This window comes from Raphanus sativus, chromosome 6, assembly GCF_000801105.2.
Source record: "Raphanus sativus cultivar WK10039 chromosome 6, ASM80110v3, whole genome shotgun sequence".
NCBI lineage: Eukaryota > Viridiplantae > Streptophyta > Magnoliopsida > Brassicales > Brassicaceae > Raphanus > Raphanus sativus.
This window is the reverse complement of record NC_079516.1, coordinates 9,466,802-9,491,589: the sequence shown is the minus strand read 5'-3', so window position 1 is coordinate 9,491,589 and position 24,788 is coordinate 9,466,802. Positions and strand designations below refer to the sequence as shown.

At 32.2% G+C, this 24,788-nt stretch overlaps 2 protein-coding genes across 2 annotated transcripts; one reads left to right on the top strand and one right to left on the bottom strand.

Annotated features, from left to right (window-relative positions):
- Positions 1 to 10,437: 10,437 nt before the first annotated feature.
- LOC108807067 (uncharacterized) lies at positions 10,438 to 11,387 on the bottom strand. The gene is made up of 2 exons (XM_018579307.2): positions 10,874 to 11,387; positions 10,438 to 10,710 (listed from the first exon to the last, which is right to left on the bottom strand). The coding sequence occupies exons 1-2, from the start codon at positions 11,289 to 11,291 to the stop codon at positions 10,655 to 10,657; spliced, it is 474 nt and encodes a 157-aa protein (XP_018434809.1). The 5' UTR covers positions 11,292 to 11,387; the 3' UTR covers positions 10,438 to 10,654.
- A 10,558-nt stretch (positions 11,388 to 21,945) lies between these two features.
- Positions 21,946 to 24,161, top strand: LOC108813437 (uncharacterized). Its single transcript, XM_018585993.2, has 5 exons — positions 21,946 to 22,282; positions 22,367 to 23,306; positions 23,389 to 23,484; positions 23,558 to 23,694; positions 23,809 to 24,161. Exons 1-5 carry the CDS (start codon positions 22,050 to 22,052, stop codon positions 23,954 to 23,956), a joined length of 1,554 nt encoding a protein of 517 aa, XP_018441495.2. The 5' UTR covers positions 21,946 to 22,049; the 3' UTR covers positions 23,957 to 24,161.
- The last annotated feature ends 627 nt before the right edge of the window (positions 24,162 to 24,788 follow it).

Sequence of the window (24,788 nt, the reverse complement as noted above, 5' to 3'; positions counted from 1 at the left end):
TTCTAGTGATATTTAATAATAATTAAAATTTAAATAAATATTTTTTGGAAATATTTTTTTTAAAAGATGAGAAAAAGATTTTGTTATATTTTTGTGAATATTCATTTGTATTTCTAATAAAAAGATAAAGATATCGGAACATGTTATAATTAAATATGTAAAGTTACATCATAGGAATAGTTTAATGAAAAAAATCACACATGAAATAAGTTATGAATTATGGTTAAATAGTATGACATAGAAGCTATGACTTTTTCATGTGTACTTTTATTCAGACTATCTTTTAAACATATATACATATATATATATATATATATATATATATATATATATATATATTTATTTATTTATTTATTTATTTATTTATCTAATAACATCCTAACAATAGGTTATTTTAACACAAATCTAATACTCTTATTTGAGAAGAAAAACAAAAACCTCTCTTTAGGCCAAACCCTCTGACTTCTCTCTTGATCTCAACATTTGTGGGCAACGGTTTGCCGACTCTGGCTGCTTCCACAAAGCTAAAGTTGGTCTTTGTGTCTTGGTTTTGTTTTTTGGTTTGATTTCTATCTAGATCATCTGTTTTTTGTGTTCTTGTTTCCTCAACGGTGGATTTATAGATCTTTAATCTTGCTTTGTATTTCCTAGAGGGAACGAGGATTTAGTTGATCTATGTGTTAATAGTTTATCTGTTATCGATCTTCCAAGACAGCGTGAGTCGGGTTTTTACCCCTCAGATCTGTTTTTGTTCTAGAACCCTATTGTTGGATTGAATGGCTTGCATGTTGATTTTGAGCTCTGTTTGGCTCATAATTGATTTCGATATTCATCCTTCTCGTTTTCTCGAGTAAGTTTGAACCTGTTTATGAGTGGTTTCGCTCCTGGTCAACAACCCTACGATTTGATCGAGATCGTCATCTTCTGTCTTGCTTCTATTTGGCATTTTGTATCAGCCCGTCTCTGTCTCTGTCTATCTGATTGATTGACTTATGAACTTAAAGTGCTTCTGTCTCCTGGAGTATGAAGCTTTGGTCTCTATCTCGCTTGCGCTATTCTATATAGGAGGTCACCCAACATTGTGGTTTGCTATGTTTGCCTCCCTAGTCTTGTCTCTCAAAGAAGCACTATAAAGATTCATGCTTTGGTGTTATTTTTTTGGTTGGTTTCTTACGATATGTCCCTCACTTTCTTCTAGTTTGGATTTGTTAATTTATACTTTTGGTTTGTTTTAGGCCGGGGCATTTTACCCGGACCTGAAAATCTGAACTAGAACCGATCTAAAAATCTCATTTCGAGTCGAGTATGGTTAATGACATTTTACCCTATTGGATTTTGTTGTGGAGGACCTGAGGATTTTGGATCCGACCCAAACCTGAGATCTGATGGGGTACCAAAAATACATGAAACGTATAGTATATATTAGGTATATATGAGTGTTTCAGTATATTTTTGTTATTATAAGTATTTTTTAAGTTTTGGATTTAGGTTTTTATATATGATTTTGGGTTCGGGTAAAATTTTAAATTTTCAAAACTATAATTCGGATATTCATATAAAAGTTTAGGAGTTTTTCATGTCTTTGGATCAGATTTTTGTGTAAAATTTTGGATATTTTCATGTATTAAATATTTTCAAGTATTTTTGGGTAATTTTTGGCCCGGACCTGATAGGACACGAACCAAACCCGACCCGGAACCAAACCGATTCCAAACCAACAAATCCTAATTAAACTATTGGTTCCAACTATCTAAGACTCAAACTGATCCAGACCTGACAAGATCCGAACTGAACCTGGACCTTACAGGTCCCAAACCAAACCAGACCCAGACCAAAAAATTGTCATTACCCTATTGGATCTAACTATCTAAGACCCGAAAGATCCGGAACTGACAAAACCCGAGTAGAGGATCTGAATACCCAGACCTTTTTGTTTCTTAGTTTCCTTATGTCTCCGAGGACCAAATGTCGGCTTATGATCGCTGGAATAAATGGAATCGCCAATTTTGTAGCTGTTCCTGGTTGATATAATATAAGCATCTTTATGGTGTTAAAATTTATATCTATACTATTATTTGCGAAGTGAATTTGCTGATTTTTCATGTTTTCCATAAATTTAGGGTTAATCATATTTTATACTCAATTATTAATGTTGTTAAATAATTTTAGTGATAGGGTAAAGGGAAAAAGAAGAAAAAAGGGATGTAGTTAGAAAAAGGGTGGGATAGTAAAATAGATTTTTTTTCTAACTGGGCCATATAAGAATACTTTCCAACCTATCCGCTTGACCAGAACATGATCTATGATAACCCATGCATGTGGTACGCCGCTAGTGATTTCATCAAAGACTCAATGAAAATCAACGCAATCTGTATCTTACTGCTCTTCTTGATTGTTACTATTTACTAAAGTACATTTCAAAAATGGCTATTGATGTATATCGAGACTGAAAATGATTTTTTTTGAAAGACTGATTATAAACCAAAGTAATTCGGAAACCAAGGAAACTATAGCTTATTATAATGTCTCAGCCAAACTGCGCTTTTTCTAGTTTTGTTAGTTTTTGGTTTGAATTTTTTGATCACAGAAATTGACTATAACTAAAATAGAAATGATAAACTTAAATAAAAATGAACATGAAACTTGGAAGTCAAGCAACAAGTATATTACACTCTAATTTAAATAAGACACATGCACTAATCATTAGTGACTAATGGTTTTTGGTCATGAACTTCCTCCGCGTCCACTAAAATGATTGAGATGAGGAGATCCTAAATGAAAGAACGCAAAGAAAGATTTCTTGATAGTCTCTATCATTCTCCTTCTGGATATTAAATTTAAGCAAATGAGACAGTTTACAGGGGAAAAAAGACTTGGGGGAAACGAGTAGAGTCCAGTGAGGGAACAACAACAGGAACAAAGAGAAAAAGAGGAAGAAGATGATGTCAGAAGCTCAACTGATCTAAATAGTACGGCTGTTGGAAGCTTGGTACAAATCCTTCTATTTCCATTTTATGGCATCTCCGATCTCTCTTTGCCTGTTCTTAAAGCATTTCAGACACCAAACGAGGAAGCGACTAAAGCCACAGTTATGCTTGCTGGTGAAGAACATCAAACACCACTAAAAAAGATTATGTGAAAATACAAACTTTCTTTTGTTTGTAATTGGGTTTGTCTTTGTGATTAGATTGACTGTGAACAGTTTTTTGTTTTTATATTTGTCTTGTTTCTTTTGGTTTGGTGGTAGATGGTGGATAGTTTCAAATGTAATGTATTGGTTTAGTTTGTTAGGATTGTGTTTCCGCCAAAACTATGAAAATGTATTTTTCCGTCAAAACAGTAAAAAATGTAAAAATGTATGTTTTCGCAAAATCACAAAATCGCATTTTTTTGTCAAAATCATAAAATTTATTTTTCCAACAAAACCATAAAATTATTTTTCTCTCGTTAAAATAGCAAAATCAAATTTCTAATCAAAATCGTGAATATGTATTTTTCGCTAAAACCACAAATTATATTTCCAGCTAAAACCATGTTTTAAAAATAATTATATTTAGATAATTAGTGAAAATTAATATAGGATTAACATATGATTAAATCAAAATAAGAATATTTTATTAATTTGTTTATTAAACTCATTTGAGTGGAAATCAAAATAAAGAAACAGACATAAGTCCATTTAGATGATAGGAAATTCTCATGTTTACCGCATTATTGATACCATTATTTATCTTTACCTTCACAAAAGATACATTTTGACAAAACTTCTCTATTAAAAGGCAAAAGTGACAAAAGACTCTTATACCATTGTCCTATATACATAATACATAATTATTTAAATAGATAAATAAATCATATTTTTCTATACTTTTAGAGTTATATGTTTTTAAATTCAATTTTTTTTCATTTAGTCACCAGCGGCATGCGGCATGCGGCATGCACGGTTATCACCGATCATGAGAAACATAAGGAGAAAGAGAGAAGAACTCAGTGAATTATGATCATGAACCAAGTTTCGATGAGGAAGGTGGTGATGGTCACATAGAATCCAACAAATCAGCTAAAAAGTCTCAAGGGTAGTGAGTGAAGTGGACTGATAAGTTGGTGAAGTTGTTGATAACCGGCATGCATTATATAGGTGATGACTTCAGTATTGATGGTAATAGTTGAAGAAAGTTTGCGTCTTTACATAAAAAGAGCAAATGGAAATCTGTTTCTGAAGTTCTGTTTGAGAGAGGTTATCATGCTTGTGAGGATAAGTTTAATGATTTGAATAAACTGTTTAAGAAGCTTAATGAGAATAGATTGAATTTGCCTCATGACCTTGCTTTGCAGCATTCGGTAAAGCTAGCGTTTGGAAATACAAATGAGCATGAGAGTGATGATTTTAGGAATCATCAACTTGAGAGACACACAAATAGAGCAAAAATAGAATGGCAAAAATAGAATAATAGACATAGTTACAAAAAAAATAGAATAGACACACAAACCCAATATATGATTTGTTTATTGTTTTGGCTCATCAGAACCGAACATTAGCTCACTTTTGAACAATCAAGCAATTGGGTTTTGGGGCAATCAAGAAGCTACTTGCAACAACAGTAATCAGATTAACACATCTCGGATTCTGTCAATTTTTATCATCAATAATGAATGTTCTTCTTTTTACTGTCTTTGGGTTTGCTGCTATACAGATGGTTGAGAAGCCTTTTTTATTAATGAATGTAGAATTTATTCAGTCAAAGCCTTTACTGCATCAGGTGCATCTGTTTTTCTTTGTGTTAATCAAAAAATCTGAACTAAATAAAAGAATTGTTCAGCTTCTCCATGAGTCTATTTATAGATGGTTGAGAAGCTTTACAAAGCTTTAAAATTTAAACGCATGATTCTCAAAAGCCTCTCTGTACTGGATGCAAGAGTGTCACTCGCATTCAAAATATCATGCTTCTTTTTTCTTTTAATTATCTCTACACGATTAGTAATCTTAAAAATAGTTTTTACAAAATTGACTCAAAACTCAAAATCAAACACAAAACTAACCTATGTTTTTTTTTAATTTTTTTTTCTGTCATATTCACCCTAAAAATTAACATTATTCACGACAATGCCATTAATTTTTTTTTCTTTCGAAAATGGCATTTTTATTCTCTCAACCTCATCATCTTCAAGTATTTACAAGATTGCTATTGATTTCAATCCCCAACCACCATGAACAACCAATTTGAAACTCTTAATACACCTCAAATCGATTTACACTTTTTCTTTCTTAATTCTTATGAATTAAAAACAACATCTCTTTCATTTTTTTTCCATATTCATCTGAAAAACTCAAGCTTTGATTCTAAATTTTTTATGCTTGATAGAGTCATTCAAGCTTATGAATCTTGGTGGATTACTTTTTTTTTTTTTAGGTTCTGTGTGTGGTTGGAGAAGACTTATGTGTGCTAAGGAAGTCATCTCAATGATTTAAGGTATGAAATTGATTTTTTTTCACAGATCTGTTCATCTTCTGACTTACCTGTAAGTCTTCTGGCTGTAGAAGACTTACGGGTAAGTATTCTGGTTAAATGGACGACTTACTTGTAAGTCGTTCATTATTGTTTGTTAAAAAAACTTCGAGAGTACCCGAGACGACTTACTTGCATTTGATCGAATTGTGTTAGAAATTTGAATTTTCCTGGACGACTTACTTGTAAGTGGTCTCTGGAAAAAAAATTAATATTTTAGTAAAGCTAGACGACTTCCAGATAAGTAGTCTCAGGTTAGTTTTGCAATTGAAAAATAAAACTTAAATATTTAATGTTTTCCAGAAGACTTACACGGAAGTCTTCTGGGTGGACAACGTACTTGAAAGTCGTCCAGGATAAGCAAAGTCGTCCATGATTTTATTCTGAGAATCTGGTCAAACCTTGCTTTATCTTGGACAACTTTCGTGTAAGTCGTCTAAACGGACGACTTCCAAGTAAGTCGACTAGAAAAAAATAAAAATTATAGTTTTATTTCCCAATTGCAAATTAACCTGAAGCGACTTACAAGTAAGTCAACTAGCTTTCATAAAATATTGATTTTTTTTATTTTCCGAGAGACGACTTACTTGCAAGTAAGTCGTCCAGGAAAAATCAAAATTCTAACACAATTCGGTCAAATGCAAAACTAATCTGTTTATCCTAGGTGACTTACAAGTAAGTCGTCTCGGGTAATCGCAAGGTTTTTTTTTAACAAACAAAAATGGAGGACTTACGAGTAAGTCGTCTCTAAGAACACATTTAAAAGTCAATTGCAAAAATGACATGCCAGACGACTTACTTGGATGTCGTCTGCGTCAATGTTTAGCAAATTTTCAATTTCTCTAAAACTATAAAGACTTTTTAACATTTTCTTATTAATTCATGTAAATTAATCAATATTAAGGCTACTGAATGAAATTTATAACATAATTGATGATACTTATGAGATTACCAACATTCATGTTAATCAAAGTTTCTAGCTGATCCGAGAAGACTTCTGTGGAAGTTTTCTCCGCTAGTTTTTAAATCTTCTACACTAGTTTTTAAGTTTTCTATGCTAATTTTTGAATAACTTGTATTTTAAGAGTGTTAATTAACTTCAAGATATGTAAATTTGACTAAGTTTTTCAACATAAACTTGTAAAAAATGTGATATACTTTGGCTAGTTACTATTGTTTGCTTCCATTTCTTCAGTATTATTGTTATAGACACCAATGATGATTATTGTTATGAGTTGGAAAAATGGTTAAAATGCTTCTTAAAATGTTGTATCAATATGAGACTACCAACATTCTTGTTTAGTAAGATGAGAAGAAGGCCATTGGAGTTTATTATTGCATATGACAGATCCAAAGATAAGAGAAAAGTTATTGAAGTCAACTATTTCATTGATTTGTAAATGTGTAAACACATTGTTAGCACATATATTACATCTTGGGAAACATTATTACTCATTTTACAAAAGAATTCACAACTTAGGGAGTACACATGCAAATCACAAAACAGACCACAAACAAAACTATTATAGATCATTCATTTACAAAGACAAGCTTGGACTCCACTTGATATGGAAGAAGGCTTCGTCAGAAGACTTCCAAGAAGTCCAGACGACGACTTCCTGGAAGCTGTATGGAAAACTTCCTGGTAGTCGTCTGGAAGACTTCCTGAAAGTCGTCTGGAAGACTTTTTAGAAGTCGTCTGGAAGACTTTTTAGAAGTCGTCTGGAAGACTTTCTGGAACTCGTCTGGAAGACTTTCCTCTGGAACTCGTCTGGATTTCCTGGAAGTCGTCTACGGCATTATATTTTAGACGACTAACAGGTAAGTCGTCCCAGAAGTCTTTAAGATCTGAAAAACCTGCATATCCAGATCTGAAAATCTGCACCTCTAAAAACGTTCAAATGACTTAAAACTGAGAAAATGAGTGAAAAATTAGATAGATATACTTTTATAGAACACACAAAATACATATTCAAGTGGAAGATGAGAACCGTCTAATTAAAAACCTGCAAAAAAGATAGATTAGTGAGAAAGACATGAGACAAAACTGAAAAATTCATATAAAGTTTGGTGTTTTCAAGTCTAAGAGATTAGAGTGGGTTTGGAGAGTTTTAGTTTTGGGAAAAAGGTAAGAACTTTATACAATAAGAAGTTACCAAATGAAGAAAAATCAGACATAAAAATTTACAAAAACGCTTAGATCTGTTATGAAAGAGAGAGACATGGGAGAAGACTCTGTCAGACGACTTCCAGAAAGTCTAGTGCATTATATTACAGACGCCTAACAGGTAAGTCGTCCCAGAAGACTTTCAAATCTGAAAAACCTACATATCCAAATCAAGATCTGAAAAACCTACATATCCAAAAACGTTCAAATTGCTTAAAAATAGAGAAAATTAGTGGAAGAATATATAAATCTACCTTTATAGAACACACAAAAATATTTATCTAAAATTAATAGATCTACCTTTAAATGAGTGGAAGATGAAAACTATGTGATGAAAAACCTGTAAAAACAAGATAAATTCTTGAGAAAGACATGAGACAAAAACAATAAATTGATATAAAGCTTTGTGTTTATAAATTCAAAGAGATTAGATAGAGGTTTGAGAGTTTTAGAATGATGAACATTAATATTAGAAACATATTTTTCCGTATGTTATCAGACCTTAAAACTATTATTTAAAAATATCCATGAAAAGTTTTTGAAGATAACTTATCTAATTCAACCACCTGTTATTTAAGTTAAGACTATGAAACATTACTATCAGAAAGAGCTATGTAGCACTATAGGGTAGGCCTGGGTATTTTAACCTGGACTCGAAGATCCGACATTACTATCAGAAAGAGCTATGTAGCACTATTGAGTCTAAATTTCTTTGACTCGAATAGATCCGGATCCGAAGAGAACCGACCCAAATAGACCAGAACTCGGAAAAAACCGACCCGAATAGATCCGACCCAATAAGAACCGATTTGTACCCGACTTAAAAACATGTATATTCAAAAGTATGATTTTTTGTGTTTATATATATATTATTTTTTATTTAGTTGAAATATTTTTGTTAACAATATTTATATTATTTTGTAACATTTTTAAATAATATGAAGTTTTAAAATATAAAATTTAGAGTTCAAAAATGTTTTATGTTAATTATTAATAGTTTAATTTAAATGGTTTTGTAAATATTTAGATATATATATGAAAAATATTAATTAAATTTGAGTGAGTTTGGATATGTCATGTATTTTTCAGAACCTAAATACCCGAATCCGATATAGATCCGAAAAATTATGGGTATTTTACAGGTATTGGAATTACAGATCCGAACTGACTCGGCTCCGAGAAGACCCGACCCGAAACCGACCCGGAAAATTATAAATACATGTATGGGTCTAAATTTTCAGGATCTGAAAAATTCAGATCCGATAGAACCCGATCCGAATTCGATCCAAAAACCCGGATGCCCAAAGAAAAAGTGCACTATAGCGGTAGCGGATATAAAGAACAAAGTTAATCATCTAATCTATTAATTTAGAGTCCTATTTTTTATCTACTAACAAAAGTTGTTTTGGACCCTTTCAAAATTATTAGAATAATAGTACACGCTACTTGTAATTAAACACAACCGATTGTCACATAAAACTAAACCAGCGTCTTATTAAATGTCCCTTTGATTATTTGGTTTAAATGCCTTTCTTGATTTAATCAAGTTCTCATTATATTGGACTTAGATCCATAAACACCAAAATTTTATTGTTTATGGATCATCTACAAACTTATAGTATAATATAAACTAGACTTTTATCCACATACTCGTGCGGATATATTTTTTCAAAATATGTTATTATTTATTTTTATATCGCTATTATGTATCATATATGTTATCATATTTTAAATGAATCATATAATTAATAGTATGTTATACGTACCATCATATAAATAATCATATAATTATATTTTAAAAACTTAATGTGAAATATAAAAACCATAATTTAAAAATTGGTGTTTGAAATTAGACTTTATAATCTATTTTTCTATATATATATTGAAAACATTTTTTTATAATGGCTATTGGAAAATATTTTAATAAAATCAATTTTTGAATATATGTATATTTTTGAATCAAATTTTTGATATAAATCAATTTTAAATGATTTGAAATATGTATATAAAGTTTAAATTTTATTTTATGGTTATTATAGACAAAATATATTTTCAGATAATTAGATTGGAAAATTTTTGTATATTATAAATCTGATTCAGATATATAGTTTCTCATAATAATATAATGGATTTCCAATTTTTCTTAATAACATAAATCCATTACTTTATTTTCTTTTTAATATAATGTTATACATGTTTCCAAACAACATTATATTCTTTTTTTATTGTTATCGATGTTTTCAAACAATTTATAAAAATACTTCAGTTTTATTAATATAGATAGTTGATATTAAATTTTTAAAAATTTGGTGATATTAAAATGTCAGCAGACGGCATATAATATATATTCTATTAAAATAAAAACATGACATATTAATAAATGTTATATCCAACTATATATTTTATTTATTTAATGAATTATTTTGTCAAATTAAATTAATATTAAATATAAATATGATTACAAAAAAAAATCAAATATAAAAATTAAAATTTTCAAAAAAAAATAAAACGAAAATATATCCGCCCTTTAAAAGGGCGGGTCATAATCTAGTTTTCTTTATGTGATACAGCTGGATTTGGTACCATACGAGACACACCAAACATAGTAACGCGCAGCGCAGCTTCATTTTAAAGCGTAATTCTTTGTCAATGATTACGTTAGAATATGATGATTAAACAAAACCATAATTCGAGAAAAAAAGACAAAGCAAAAGTGTTTCGGTATATTTAGTATATATATTCTCAAAGAAAGAAACAGTAGAATGACAAGTGACAAAATTGATTACTTTGTGGATCCCATAGTTTATACAAAGTTCCAAAATTTTCCCCTCTTCTTTCCATATTTTACAAATTTCCCCCAACATTTTAGTTTTCACAAAACAGCCCAGCCCCAAAGAAAAGAAGTAAACACTTATTTTGTTCACGTTTTCAGAGAGAGAAGATTTAAGTTTTGAATCTCATACACCCCGAATAAACTCTCTTATCTCTGGAGTTGAATATCCATCTTTCTCTTCTCTATCTTCTCCATAATAGATCCTAGGATAACAAACATAAACATAAAAATGTTAATAAGACGCGTTCAAGATCTTTAAACATGTTAAAATTGGAGTTAACATAATAACGAAAAGAATTTTACCAAAAAAAAAAAACATAATACCGAAAACATTTTGAGGAACCAAAAGCTACAAACTTAACTTACCAGGTGGATAGCAAACAGGTGGATCTTCAAAGAGAGAGCGAGAGATTTGTTTATGAGCAACACCGATATCGAAAAGAACAAGTCCAGAAGAAGAATCATTCACTGCGATGCCTTTGACTGGTAACCAAAGAAAAAGCTCTTCTTGTGTCAAACCTTGAAGCCCAACAAGCCCACCGTAGCTAAGATTTGCTTTAATCACACTGTCAAAGTATACTCTGTTTTCGAAACGAGCAAAACAAGGATTTTGTAACTGAACTTCGAGCTCCCCTGTCTTTACGTCCAGACTGTAACTCTCCACGTTGTCTGGAAATAAACCACCTGGTAAACCACGAGCTTCAAGGAGGTTTCGGATTGAGGATTGTGAAGATGGAGTGACGAGTGGGAGTAGAAGAAGAGCAAGAAGAAGAAACAGAGACATTTTCTTGCTTTTTTGGTTGGATTGTGAGATTTGTGTGTTTTGAAAGGTTTAGATGTTTGGTGTTCTGTTTTTGTCAATAGAGTGGAGAAATGAGTTGTCATTTTTAGCTTATGAGCTGGTTGGCAATGAGTGGTGATTATTCAAAAATACATAATATTTAAAATGAATAATATAATTATGGGTTGTACTAACTATTTGAAATCATAGTCTTTAGCCTTAAGTTAAGCCATGTTGAGCTAATTGACGTAACATCCGTAAATCACGGTTTGTTTCCTGGAAACATTATAATGGATTGAATATTAAAAGAAAAACATTATAATGGTTTTTCTTTAAACATAAATTAGTAGATTAAGTACCACTCATGGTTAAGTGTATCACACACATTAGTCATACTTTTATGTTGATTGTTGTTGTTGATTTGATTACGAAGTATCTTCCCTGCTACTGAATTTTCGGAACAAAATATTGTTTCTTCTTTTTGAAAGGTTCAATTAAGTCAGTCTTAGTCCGAACTAAAAATATATATTGAAACAGTGCAATTTGAATGATAAAATTCCATAAGAAATCGTCATATATAATTCGAGTGCTTCAAAAGCCTTTTGTTCTTTGGGTATGCTCAAAAAAATCCTGGCGCACAATGAAAATTACTTATGAAAAATTATATATATCCGAGTATATATTGAAGCGCACGAGAGAAATGTAAGGTTTTTGGTGAGTTAGGTTTCTTGTGAAAGAAGCATTTGTTGTTGCAAAAGGTTATTTTGAGTAGTTAGAAATTAGTCAGTGATGATACAATTTATGTGCACTCACATAAATCTGATGGGTTTTTTCGTATTATCCACGTTCTAGGTTTTTGATTTAGTATCATGACAACTTATGCTATTTGGAATATCTTTTTTTACAAGTTGAAGTCTTGGAAAGAACATGAAAGTATGGAAAATTAATTGCGGTTCAAAAGCTTATTATGTTGGATGAGGAAATTTGGGTTCTAGAAAGTATGGATGAAATGTCACTAAAAATAGAGTAAAAGTAATATTACTCTGTATTTTCCGATTTGATAGAGCAATTATATTATAGAATCATACGATTGGAATAAATTCATTTCTATAATATAATAGTGTAATTTATTTTTGATCAACAAAAAAAATAGAGTTGATCTAGAGATATAAAAATAGTGTAATTTTTTCAAAAAATATAAAAAATAGAGTTGATCTAGAGATACTTTTAGAACAACCTTCTAAATCAATGAAAACGCAATGATCAATATTAAACAGTAGTGCAAACATGGATCTGAGTGCATGCCATTAGTTTAAAGATTTAATCTAGTGTGACTATTCTTTCCTGCTTACAAAAAATAGCGTTGATTTTACTTTAAAATTAAAAAATAAACATTTACATGTTACTAAATAAATTAATTTATATTGTATATCTTCCTACAGAATATACGTCCATGCTGCGCAAAAAAAACTTTGCAAGTCTGTAACAATAATCTCTAGTTCTCTACTGAATCTTATCCGCCCCGATCCGCGGATCGACTTATTTTTTTTTTCAAAAATTTGACCCGCATGACCCGCATGACCCGCGAGTAAGAAAAATAAGATCTGCACCCGCCCCGCTCATTTAAGCGAGTCACCCGCGGGTAATATTAAAAATAATAAAATAATAATTTTATATATTTTATTAATATTTTTTAAAAAAATATTAAAAAAATAATATATTTTTATTGATATTTTTAAAAAATATTTAAAAAATAATATAATTAAATTATAATTTTATATATATTCGTAATATTAAATATTTTTATAAAAAAAATCATATTTTTTCAAAAAAAAATTTTTTTTTAAATTTTGCGGGTTGGCGGGTACCCGCAGTTAAAATTCGATCGACCCGCACCCGCCCCGCATAAAATATTCTTGACCCGCACTCTCACCCGCCCCGCAAATTTTTCAAATCTGTTGACCCGCACCCGCCCCACAACGGATCAAACGGGGCGGGACCCGCAGGTAAAGAATCAAATTCCCAGCTCTAATTATCAAGGGTATGGCTGTTCGTGACTTGAAGTCAGCGCTGGCAGTGCTTGATACGAAAACCAATTTGTAACGCACCGACCGTCCACAATTTACGGGCCACCTATGCCCGCTCTCTCGGTCCGTAGGCCCCATCCCATCCGACGGTCGGTCGTTAATTTTTTTTCAAGGCTCGAAATCATTGTTTACTGACCCTGCAATTACCACCCGACCTTTTCCCGTGCTTTGGCCTCACTAGCACGCTATCGCGAATCACTTCCCGATAGGTCACCCATCCTTTCACTACTCCAGCTCAAGTACGCTTAACTCTGGAGTTCTTTCAGGATGTGCTCCGGAAAAGGTAAGTCAACTTTGGTGACATAGGTAGCCAAATCAATCTTTTTAACTTTTTTCGCATATCACAACTCGGGATGTTACAATTCACCCCCTCTCAAAGAACGCAACGTCCTCGTTGCGTCCCACGACAGGTCTCAAGACGCCTCTCCAGGTCAGAACTGAGACGGCTAACCAGCTCTGATACCACTTGTAACGCCCCGACCGTCCACGGTTAATGGGTCACCCACGCCTGCTCTCTCGGCCTCCCATCCGACTGTCGGTCGTTAATTTTTTTCCAAAGCTCGAAATCATTGTTTACTGACCTTGCAATCACCACCCGACCTTTCCCAATGCTTTGGTCTCACTAGCACCCTATCGCGAATCACTTCCCGATAGATTACCCATCCTTTCACTACTCCAGCTCAAGCACGCTTAACTCTTGAGTTCTTTTAGGATGTGCTCCGGAAAAGGTAAGTCAACTTTGGTGACATAAGTAGCCAAATCAATCCTTTTAAACCTTTTCGCATATCATAACTCGGGATGTTACACAATTAGCCATGATTATTGGTAAGTGAAATGACTCGGAACCACTATTGGATTTAGTACTACTCCCTCTATTTTACTATGTAAGTAGTTTAGACTAAAAGAACAAATACTAAAAAATTGTTATTTTAAGAAAAATAATATTTAATTAATAAATTCGATCAATTAAAAAAAGCATGCACTATTTGATTGGCTGCACTAAATATAATAAATATAAAAGTTGCATAAACATGTGTAAAATACTTACATTTTGAAATATGAAAATTTTCTTAAAACTACTTACAGTAAGAAACAGAAGGAGTAATACTTATGCATGTTGGCAGTATGAAGGGATGATATGATTAAAGACACTTTACTCATGCATCTAAAGCTGTTAATACTTAATGGAATAACTGTCATTAAAACCTCAACTTTTGATAAAAAAAAATCTCAACTTTAAATTTTTTTTTTAATTCTCAACTTTAAATTTCAGTCATGTAAAGCATCAACTTATAGGAATAAAAACTCAAATTTTTTTGTTCTTCTAAAACCTCAATTTTTTTTAACTCAATTTTTTTTGTTCTTCTAAAACCTCAAAAAAACTCAACTTATAGAAAAAAACTCAATTTCAGTCATTAAAACCTCAAGTTTTTATTTTTTTTATTTAAAAAATCTCAACTTTAAATTTCAGTCATATAAAACGTTAACTTATAGAAAAAAAACTCTTTCTTCCCGATTATTCTTCTTCTCCTCTCTAAAAAGTCAGTTCATTTTCTCAGATCTTGTTAAGACCGGCGTATGTGGGCTTACACAGCCACGATGTCGGTCTTAATCTTTCTTTTAGCTTGCTGTTGGTGTCAATTTTCTCGTTTTTGATAGAGATTTCTTCTTGGTCGCTGTGTGGTTGCGGTGGAAAAGGTTTTATGGGCAGATCTACTTGTTTATGATGAAGAAGACGCCGGATCCGGTAGAGGTACGGAGCAGTTCACCTGCATACGTCTTCTTCTATGTTCTTTAATTAGCTTCTGTTAAGATCTTGTCTGGTGACCAAATCCATCAACTCACGCCATGTTTTGAAATCTCTACTCGGGTCAGATGTGTTTATGGCTTGTGAAAGGCTGAATCTGGAGCGTCTTTGTTTGGATTATAGTGTTTATCCTATTTTACCTTTGTTCTAGCATCGGTGTAAGCGGTGTGAGATGGTGGTGTGGTGGTGTGTAGAGAGCAGAACATGTTTAACATCTCTGAGAAGTTTCAGGTTGCTTTGTCCCGCTATAGGAAAGAGTCATTCTCACCGCCGTTGATTAAGTGTATTTTTCAGTTTTTCTTTGCTCTCGTGTTCCTCGGTGGCTTCGACTGGTTGAAGCATTATAATGAGGTTGAGGGTTTTATGATTTCTGATGAAGGTTCGTTTGAGGAGGGAGCTTAGCCCCAGTTGGTGTTCTTCTCTGGTTGGTTTCTGATGTTAGTCTATTGGTTCTGGCTTGGTACCGTGAACTAGAAGTTCAGGTAAGTATATGTTTCATTGTTGTGGCCAATGCATCGTTTCCTCTCTCGTTGAGAGTTCCGGCTGCAAAGCGTAGAAGGATTAATATTGTTTTCCATTGTCAAAGACTGTCTTTAGGTTTGGTTTATGAATTTTGAGCCCTCTTGTAATCGTGGTAGTTTAATCAAGTGTCACCCGTTGTTTGGGTTTAAGTCACCCGTTGTCTTGGTTCAAGCCACCCATTGTCTGGGTTTAAGGATCTCACTTTTGTATGTTCTACAATGTTTCATTAATAAAAACCAGTTGGAAAAAAAAAGCATCAACTTTTTATGTAATCACTTAAAACACCAAGTTATGTTGACTTTCATTTAAATTCTAAAATTTCATTGACAAGCCAAATTAGGCATGCCATTAAGTAAACTACTGAACTTAAAAATGTAGTTTATTAGTCGTTGAAAAATGAAAACCTTAGTAAATTATGTCGTTTTACGTTCTGGATTGAAAAAGGGAAAATAGTAAAAACCCTGGACTTTTTAAATTTAGACTGTTAAAAGAACCAACTTCCATTTTTCATTTGAACAAATAAAAACACCAAATTGTGTTTGACTTTCATTTAAAATCCCAAAATTGTATTGAGCGAAGCAAATTAGACACACTGTTAACTAAATTAACATAACTTAAAGTATATTTAATATATTAATTACTAGGTTAAGTACGTTTTGTGTTTTACTTTTCTTTTAAATCTGGAACTTATATTGATTGACCTAATTAAATATATTATTAAGTATATTAACAGAACTTAAAATAGGTTTAGTTAGTCATTAATATTTATGGTTAAGAAAATTTAAACACTGATCAAGTAATTTTTATAAACTAACTAGGGATTTGCCGCGGCTACGCGCCGGTTTTTAAAATTATTTTTATATGATAATTTAAATATAAGGTTTGACTGTTAATGTATATTTGATGTGATTTCCTAGATTTTTAAAAAATCATGGTATTTTTGTATAAAATATTTATTGAAGATATTTAATTTGATTATATTCCGTCCATAATTTTTATAATTATTTGATGATTGCCGCTGGTGTTGTATGAAATTATTGTTTACATATTTTGATAGGTAATGGAAGTAATAGGTTCTTATGTCTGCAAAATTTTAGGACCTGCAGCGAATGCCAAACTTCCATGGCAAATGTGTCCTAATGTTTGTCCAAGTCAAATGATGGGTTGGCTTGTTGGGGGGAGGGGGGATTCGTAGAATTTGTATTCTTCTGTTTTATTGGTCGGTTTTTGTTTTGTCATAATCTAATCTTTTCAGTCGTGACTTGTGAGTGAGAATCGGACTCCCACTTAATTTGAAGGACGTGACTTGTGAGTGAGAATCAATTTTTATTTCTTTATGTACTCTTGAGTGTGTTGAGATTAAAGGGGTGACCATGGTAAAGAAAGATGGGAAGAAAAGAGCGAGAACATCAAGAGAACTCATTAGTCCTCAAGAAACTCATTATGTGTTTCTCTTATATGACCATCGACGTCTTAGATATATCAGAGGCATTTCTTACATTCACAAAACGTTCTCCCAAATGTGAAATCTTCAATCATCTGACACACCTTTAAAGATCAGTGTAGGAATAATATTTTCTGTTGTGAAAAGTGGAGTTCCGCAAAGCATTTTACGGATGCGGGTTTATGAATCTCTGGTCACATTTGGAGTTATTTTGACACAATGATATACTTCAGAGATTCAATCTGATGGAGTTGTGGCAAAGGATCTGAGTTCCTTTTTTATGATCGACAATGATACCAAATTCAATGTTCTTCTTGACACTGTTTGACAGATCATGAGAGATATTATCTCTGACTTTCGAAGCTGGTATGCCTTGGAACCCTTCTTGTTTATATGACTCTGTGTGATCTTGAAGATTTATATATAATATGGCCGACAAATAAAGTCTCGCTATATCAATATAGTCAATCTCTGGTCTGGTTACATCTTGCTTTCAATATTGTTATCAAAATTCTCACCCTTTGTGTTACTTACTGATACTTGATCAACTTTTTAGCTTTGCTATCAAAAAAGTAAGCTTTTTGAGTGCTTTCTCTTGTTTATGTTTTTGCAACTTTTTGTGGCTAATGTCTGGTTTCACAATGCGCACAATGTTCTAAACCATTTGTTCATTTTTCTTTGGTGTACAAAAAGGTAAGTTCTAGTATTTTGGTATACTTGCCTCAAGTTTTGTATATAATTTCAGTTTTTTATGACATATCAAAATCAAGAATAAAATAAAAAATAATAATTGTTTTCATTGTGTACAAAATCTAATTCAACACAACTGGCCTCAAATCTAACTATGATTCCGACCTAATGAATGTTTGGTGATTTACCCATCAAATGGACAAAAAGAGCTGCATCAGTGACGTCTTCAACCGCCATCTGCACTCCTACACAATGGAACTTGAAGAATGTGCAAACAACTTAATCACAGATTTCTAAACTCAATGTATGTAGTCTATACATTAAAGAAATTCTAGTGAGGACAACATTACCTGACCACACATACTGCATTGCATTCGGCACATTACCTGACAACATTAAAGCAGCTTGCGCTAGCACATAGAACAGGAGATGTAGCACCATCCATTGGTTGTGTCAATATCAGCCACCTCAGCTTTGCAAGTGATCTCCACACCCTACGGGTAACATGAGTGAAATACATTACTTAGAAGGGACGCTGTATATTCTTCTAATCTCCACCGTCACTTGTGGGGTCAGTCTTATAAGTTTTGCGAAAATGGACCCCTGTGTAAGCTTACTTTTGGGCCAACGGATTTGCTTAAGTAAATGAGCGTTTCGCCCAAACCGTATCAAAAAAAATATATGAAAAAATGGAAGTGCAAGGTGTTATTATTCCCTCTAAAGAGAAAAAAAACCAACTTTATTATATAAGATTAACTGCACGTTGATTTATACAATATACATCTCAAAATATGTTTCGACGGCCAAAATTTATAAATTTAATTATAATTAATATATACAAAATCAGCAAACCTTTTTATATCAAGTAATGATGGCGAATACAAGATGTGATAAGGATAAGTTCTCAATAAAATAGAAACATAAAACAAAGAAAACACTAAGAAACAATGTATAATTTGATGTATATTTAATTACTTATATAAGAATTACTTGATCAATGTATATTCAATTAAAAGTTTTATAAATTAAAATAAGAAATATTTTACGCGACAAATCAATAATCAAACTAACAAATTTCTTAACTGTAATTATTGATGAATATTTTTAGTTCTATTCATCTACTTCACCATGTGTCTAATTTGACTCAATCAACATAGTTTAGGATTTAAAGTGAAAGTCCTACATAACTTGGTGCTTTAAAATTCCTAAATGAAAGTTGGTGTTTTTAAAAGCCAAAATTTGAAATTTGAAATTTTTTATGATTATTTTCCTTCAAAGCGACAAAACGGCATCGTTTTTATATGTAGTTTTTGACGACTAATTGACTCCATTTCTAAGTTCGCTAATTAACAACATGCCTAATTTGGTATAGTTTGGTGTTTTAAGTTGTTCACGCAAAAACTAATGATTAAATGACCAAAATTTGAAAATTGAAGTTTTTGTGACCATTTAGAATAGATACACTCAATGAAATAATCTACTTGTCTCACCACTATTTTAGTTATGAAATTGTTTTTTGAGTAATTCAAGAGCACCTTTTTTGGACATTTTTCAACAGTCTACAAATATTAATTAATAAAATAACAGTATATATTACTTGTTCACATTCATATTTTCACGTCTATAAATAAGAGTTCATTATTTTTAATATTTATAATATGATTTTAGTGCTAAAATCATCAATTGTTTTTAAATCGTAAGAAATTATTTAATTAATTTTAATATTTTAACTTTCCATCTTATTCCATTTTATTTACCTCCAAAAACTCTAAACTCTAAACTCTAAACCCTAAACCCTAAACCCAAAAATTCAAAAACCCAAAAACCCAAAAACCTCAAAAACCAAAATATTAAAAACACAATCCCTAAACTCTAAACAAAAACTTTAAACTCTTATATTTAACATGAAATCTTGAATTTAACTTCAAATCTTAAATATAAACTCAAAAATTAATATTTTCAAAATTTAATGTCAAATCTTAAATCTTAAATCATCAGGTGAGGGTGTGCTTTTTATTTGCGGTATATGTTGGTACTTCGGGTGGTGGTATACCAGAAATAGTTTACCATCGGCTTCGACCTCATGAAATCCACCATCGTAATCCATGACTGCCTCTGGTTTTTTCTTTTCTTTTTATTATGTTTTTGTTAAAAGCTTTAAAAGATGAGTTGGTCTACAAATATCAATCTATTAGCACTTTAAATAAGGAAATTTGTGTCAAAAATTCTCAATCTGTTTTAGATCCTTAACGTGAAAACGCAGTGGATTTTGTTCTTTCCTTTGTAATAATGGTATTGTTAATTCTTTTTTTTCCTTTGTAATAATGTATTGTTAATTTAAAGCAAAGAAAAAAGGAATCAGTTTTTCTTTGCACATGGTTTATCTCCTATTTGATATTATATGACTCCTTAAGAGTTTAGTTTCAAAAAGGAATAAGTAATGCTTAAAATTTAGATAAATTCCTTAGGATACCTTCTTTTAGTTTTCTTTTTACCAAAAGAACCAACAAAAATAAATGATCAAAAAAGTTTCATTAAAGGGTTAATATACGTTTATATTTTAGAGTTGACTAATGTAGTTTGAAGTTTACAGTTAGAGAGTGGTAGTTTTGGAGGTAGAGTTTACCATTTTAAACAATAAATAAATAAATATTAGAAGATCCATGCATCTTTAGAGACAGCTTTCAGCTGCTCTCAAAACTAACGAGTTCTTCAACGTCGAGTTCGACTTTAAAATGTTCCTACAAATGCATGCTTAAGGATTACAGGTAAAGCTTCTCTATGAGTCTCTTTTTTCTCAGCCATTTCTATCATTTAACATGTTTTAATTATTTTCACTTTAAAATTCTCTTCAGTCGTAACCGTTTTAACAGAGTTTTTAGTTTTAATCTATTATTAATAAGAATCCTGATTAATTCCAAAGGGTATGAATTCTATTTAAGTTGAAAAGTTGTGTCCATTCAAATTATATTGTAAAGGTATCTTTTTTAAATAACTAAAGTGGTGGTGGACATGGTCATCTCGGATGAAATCTCTAAAATGCTCTAAAATGTTCTAAAATGCTTTAAAATTATCATATTCTCTCCAATTGCTCATGAACCTGTAAATATGCTATTTAGACTCTAAAACATATTAAATCTATCCTAAAACACCTATAAACCACAGCTAAAATCAGGTCAAATTCATGGTATATCAGCTATAACAACAATGAATGATAGATGGATCAGAGGAGATGACGCCATAAGAAGATTTATTGTAACAAGGTTCCATATGAACATAGAAGATGTGGATACTTGTTTCCCAACAAGTAGCTGCTTTCAACCATACTAGCAATCTACCTTTAAAGTCAAGTTAAATAATTATAACAAGCACTGAGTAGAAGACAATCCGATATTAGGTAATTTTACTTAGTTTTATTTTATAATAGTATTAATTTTTGTTTTTATATTACATAATATTATATATTATTTTTAGATTTTGATAATTGAGTTTAAATTTATATATGGATTTAAGGTTTACTAATTAGGATTTAGCGTTTATATTTGGGCTTAGGGTTCATCAATTAGGGTTTAGTGTTTAGTTTTTAGACGGAAATGTGAGGTTTAAGGTTTAGGGTTTAATATTTAAAGATTGAAGTTTAGAATTAAATTTATTATTTACGAGATGCGAGTGGATTTAGAATTCTATTTTATTTCAGTGATATGGTATAGAAAAATCGGATGTATATTTATGTGATAAATACACGTGTAGTGTTGGTGGTATTACGTGGCGTGATAACTGATTATAGAGTGTTAAATTATTGACTCATCATTTTTCTCTCTCTCTTATTGGCAACTTGGAAAAAAAGAAGGTATTACCGAATAAAAAATTGTAAAATTTTTATGGATTAAATTATGTCAAAATCAATATTCTAACATTAATTACCTTCTATAACTTGGTCATTTGGCAAATTCTCCCGAAATTATAAGATGAAATTAGAATTACCACATTTCTAAAATTCTACAATTTACCAATAAGAACTATATTTTCATTTCATCAAAAATTGATTTCTAGACATCTAACTTTGCAGAGTATTTTTGTAGTATTATTAGTAACCTTTAGACATCTGTGTATTTAGTTAATTCAATGTCCGATTGTCCCAGCTCCGTACCCACCAAAGTATCTCTTCCCTTCCCTTTCCCGGATCGAGAATCTTCAGATCACCAATTCCCATGGAAAATCGCTCAACACGATTCTGGGCGGTTCGGATTCTGCTCCTCGTAAGCATCATCAACATCGGAGCTTCCAATGCCTCGATCCACGACTACAAGAACGAAAAATTCATCCCACAAGCCAACGCTCGTTTCTTCCACGGCGGCAGCGAAGGTCTCTACGCCTCCAACTCTCAACACCTTAACACTTCTTCTTCTTCCGACACATCTCTTAAAGGAAAGTCCTTTATAAGGTCTCTATCAATCAATCTCTCTCCCTTTTACTTAATAAATAAATAGTTAAAAGTTGTATAGCCTCTAATCTAATCTAATCTTAGGTTTGATGACGTAACCTTTGTGAGGACTAAGGAATCCGCAAGCAAACAGAACCCTATGCAGTCCACCACAGGTCTGGTCGAAGCGATACTACTCGAGGTCAAAGACCGTGACCGAATCGGTGGATCTTTCCTCAAAAACAACGCTGCTATTTGCTGCACTCCTGACCTTGCAGACGCTGGCTCTTGCACTCTCGGTGAAGTCATCATCAAGAGAGATTCTAATGATGATGATAAGTGGCCGAGACAGATCAAGACTTTCTTTAAAGGGAACAAAACACAAGTCACCATGTCTCCAGAGACCGTGGTGATAAACAAGACAGGGATGTACTATCTTTACTTCGTGATATGTGACCCGGGTTTGGACGGTACTTTGATCAGAGGAAGAACGGTTTGGAAGAACCCTAACGGTTATTTACCGGGAAAGGTTGCTCCTTTGATGAAGTTTTTCGGGTTCATGTCATTGTCTTATCTCTTGCTAGGTCTCGTTTGGTTTCTGAGGTTTGTTAAGTTCTGGAAAGATATCATTCACCTGCACTATCATATCACTTTGGTTATTGCGCTTGGGATGTGTGAGATGGCTGTTAGGTACTTTGAGTACGCTAATTTCGATTCTACCGGGATGAGACCGATGGATGTTACTCTGTGGGCTGTGACTTTTTCCTCCATTAAGAAGACGCTTTCGAGGCTTCTTCTTTTGGTTGTTTCTATGGGTTTTGGGGTGGTGAAGCCTACTCTCGGTGGGATAACGTCTAAGGTGGTTCTTCTTGGAGTTGTTTATTTCGTTGCGACGGAGGGTCTTGAGTTGGTTGAGCATTTGGGAAACATTAATGACTTTTCTGGTAAGACAGTGATGTATTTGGTGATTCCAGTGGCGATATTGGATGCTTGTTTTATTCTGTGGATTTTCTCATCGTTGGCAAGAACCCTTGAGAAACTTCAGGTTAGAGAGAGAGACTCAGTAACTGCTCTCTTCTTTTACCGCTTTTTTTTAGCTTCTTATCCGTCTTAGTTTCCAACTGCAGATTAAGAGAAACATGGCTAAGCTTGAGCTATATAGGAATTTCACCAACGCACTAGCTATCTCTGTTCTGTTCTCTATTGCTTGGATTGGTTTTGAGGTAACTGACTCTTAAGTATTACTTGAAACACTCCAAGTAGTCAAAGGAACATTCTTATTTGTCTCTTTATCAGCTTTACTTCAACGCAAGTGACCCTTTAAGCGAATTCTGGCGAATGGCGTGGATCATTCCAGCGTTTTGGAATCTACTATCTTATGGACTATTAGCAGTCATATGCATCCTTTGGGCTCCATCCAACAACCCCACCAGGTTCTACCATTTTTTTTTCTCAATTGTTTTTTTTTTTACTTTAATGGTCCAAATGTCAACTTCAAAAGATATGAAAGTATTCACCGAGAGATGTATATATTTGCACCTTTGCAGGTATTCATACTTAGCAGAAACAGGGGACGAGTTTGAAGAGGAAGGTATATCGTTGACGAGTGGTGGAGTTAAGATTACAGGCGATGTTGAAAGGAATGAACTTCTATACGGGCTTGCAGACGAGGTTGAGGAGGACAAACGCGAGTAAACTTCAGGTAGTAGCCTATATCTAATGAGAGTCTATACCCAGGTTACTGAGTCTTTGCATCCTAGTATGTAACCTTTATGTAAATCTTTAAACCTTTGTGCCTGAGTAAGATGTTTTTATGACCCTTAAGGACTCTTATTTACTCAGATCAAAGTTCTTGTAGTCTTACTTGTTTACTTTCTATAAGGACAAAAGTTCCACTGAAGATCTCCTGCTATATATATACAGACTGTTTTTTTGTTTTTACAAAGTTTCACGGTTTCACGCACTGGTATTATAATCAAGGGAAGTTTCCTTTGCTGGATTCAGTTTCACAGCTTCACGCACTGGTATTGTAATCAAGGGAAGTTTCCTTTGCTGGATTCAGTTTCATTTTATGAAGAACGCAACCGATGAATTGTTTACATAATCTTCATAAAATCCAGACTATTCCTAACAATGCTAACTGATGTGATTATTTTTTTTTAAATACTATTTTCAAAAATCATGAATTTATATAATCCTAACAATACTAAATTTTTGTATCATTCGTTTAAATTATTTAAATCATAGATATTTATTATTTTACCTTGACTGAATATTTTTCAGATTTAAATTAAATCACATGATACATTTCCGAAGGTATATTTCAAATTTCTAGTATGGAACATTATATATGAAACTTGGGCGAGGGTCAATATATTAAATAATGTATATATGAAAGTTTTCATATCTTCTTATAGCATATATCGCATAATTGGCCGATTGTGTAAGAATCTACACTATTAAATAATTAATTCATGTACTTAAATGCATATATTGCTATTTACGGAAGAAAATCTTTTTACTAGTT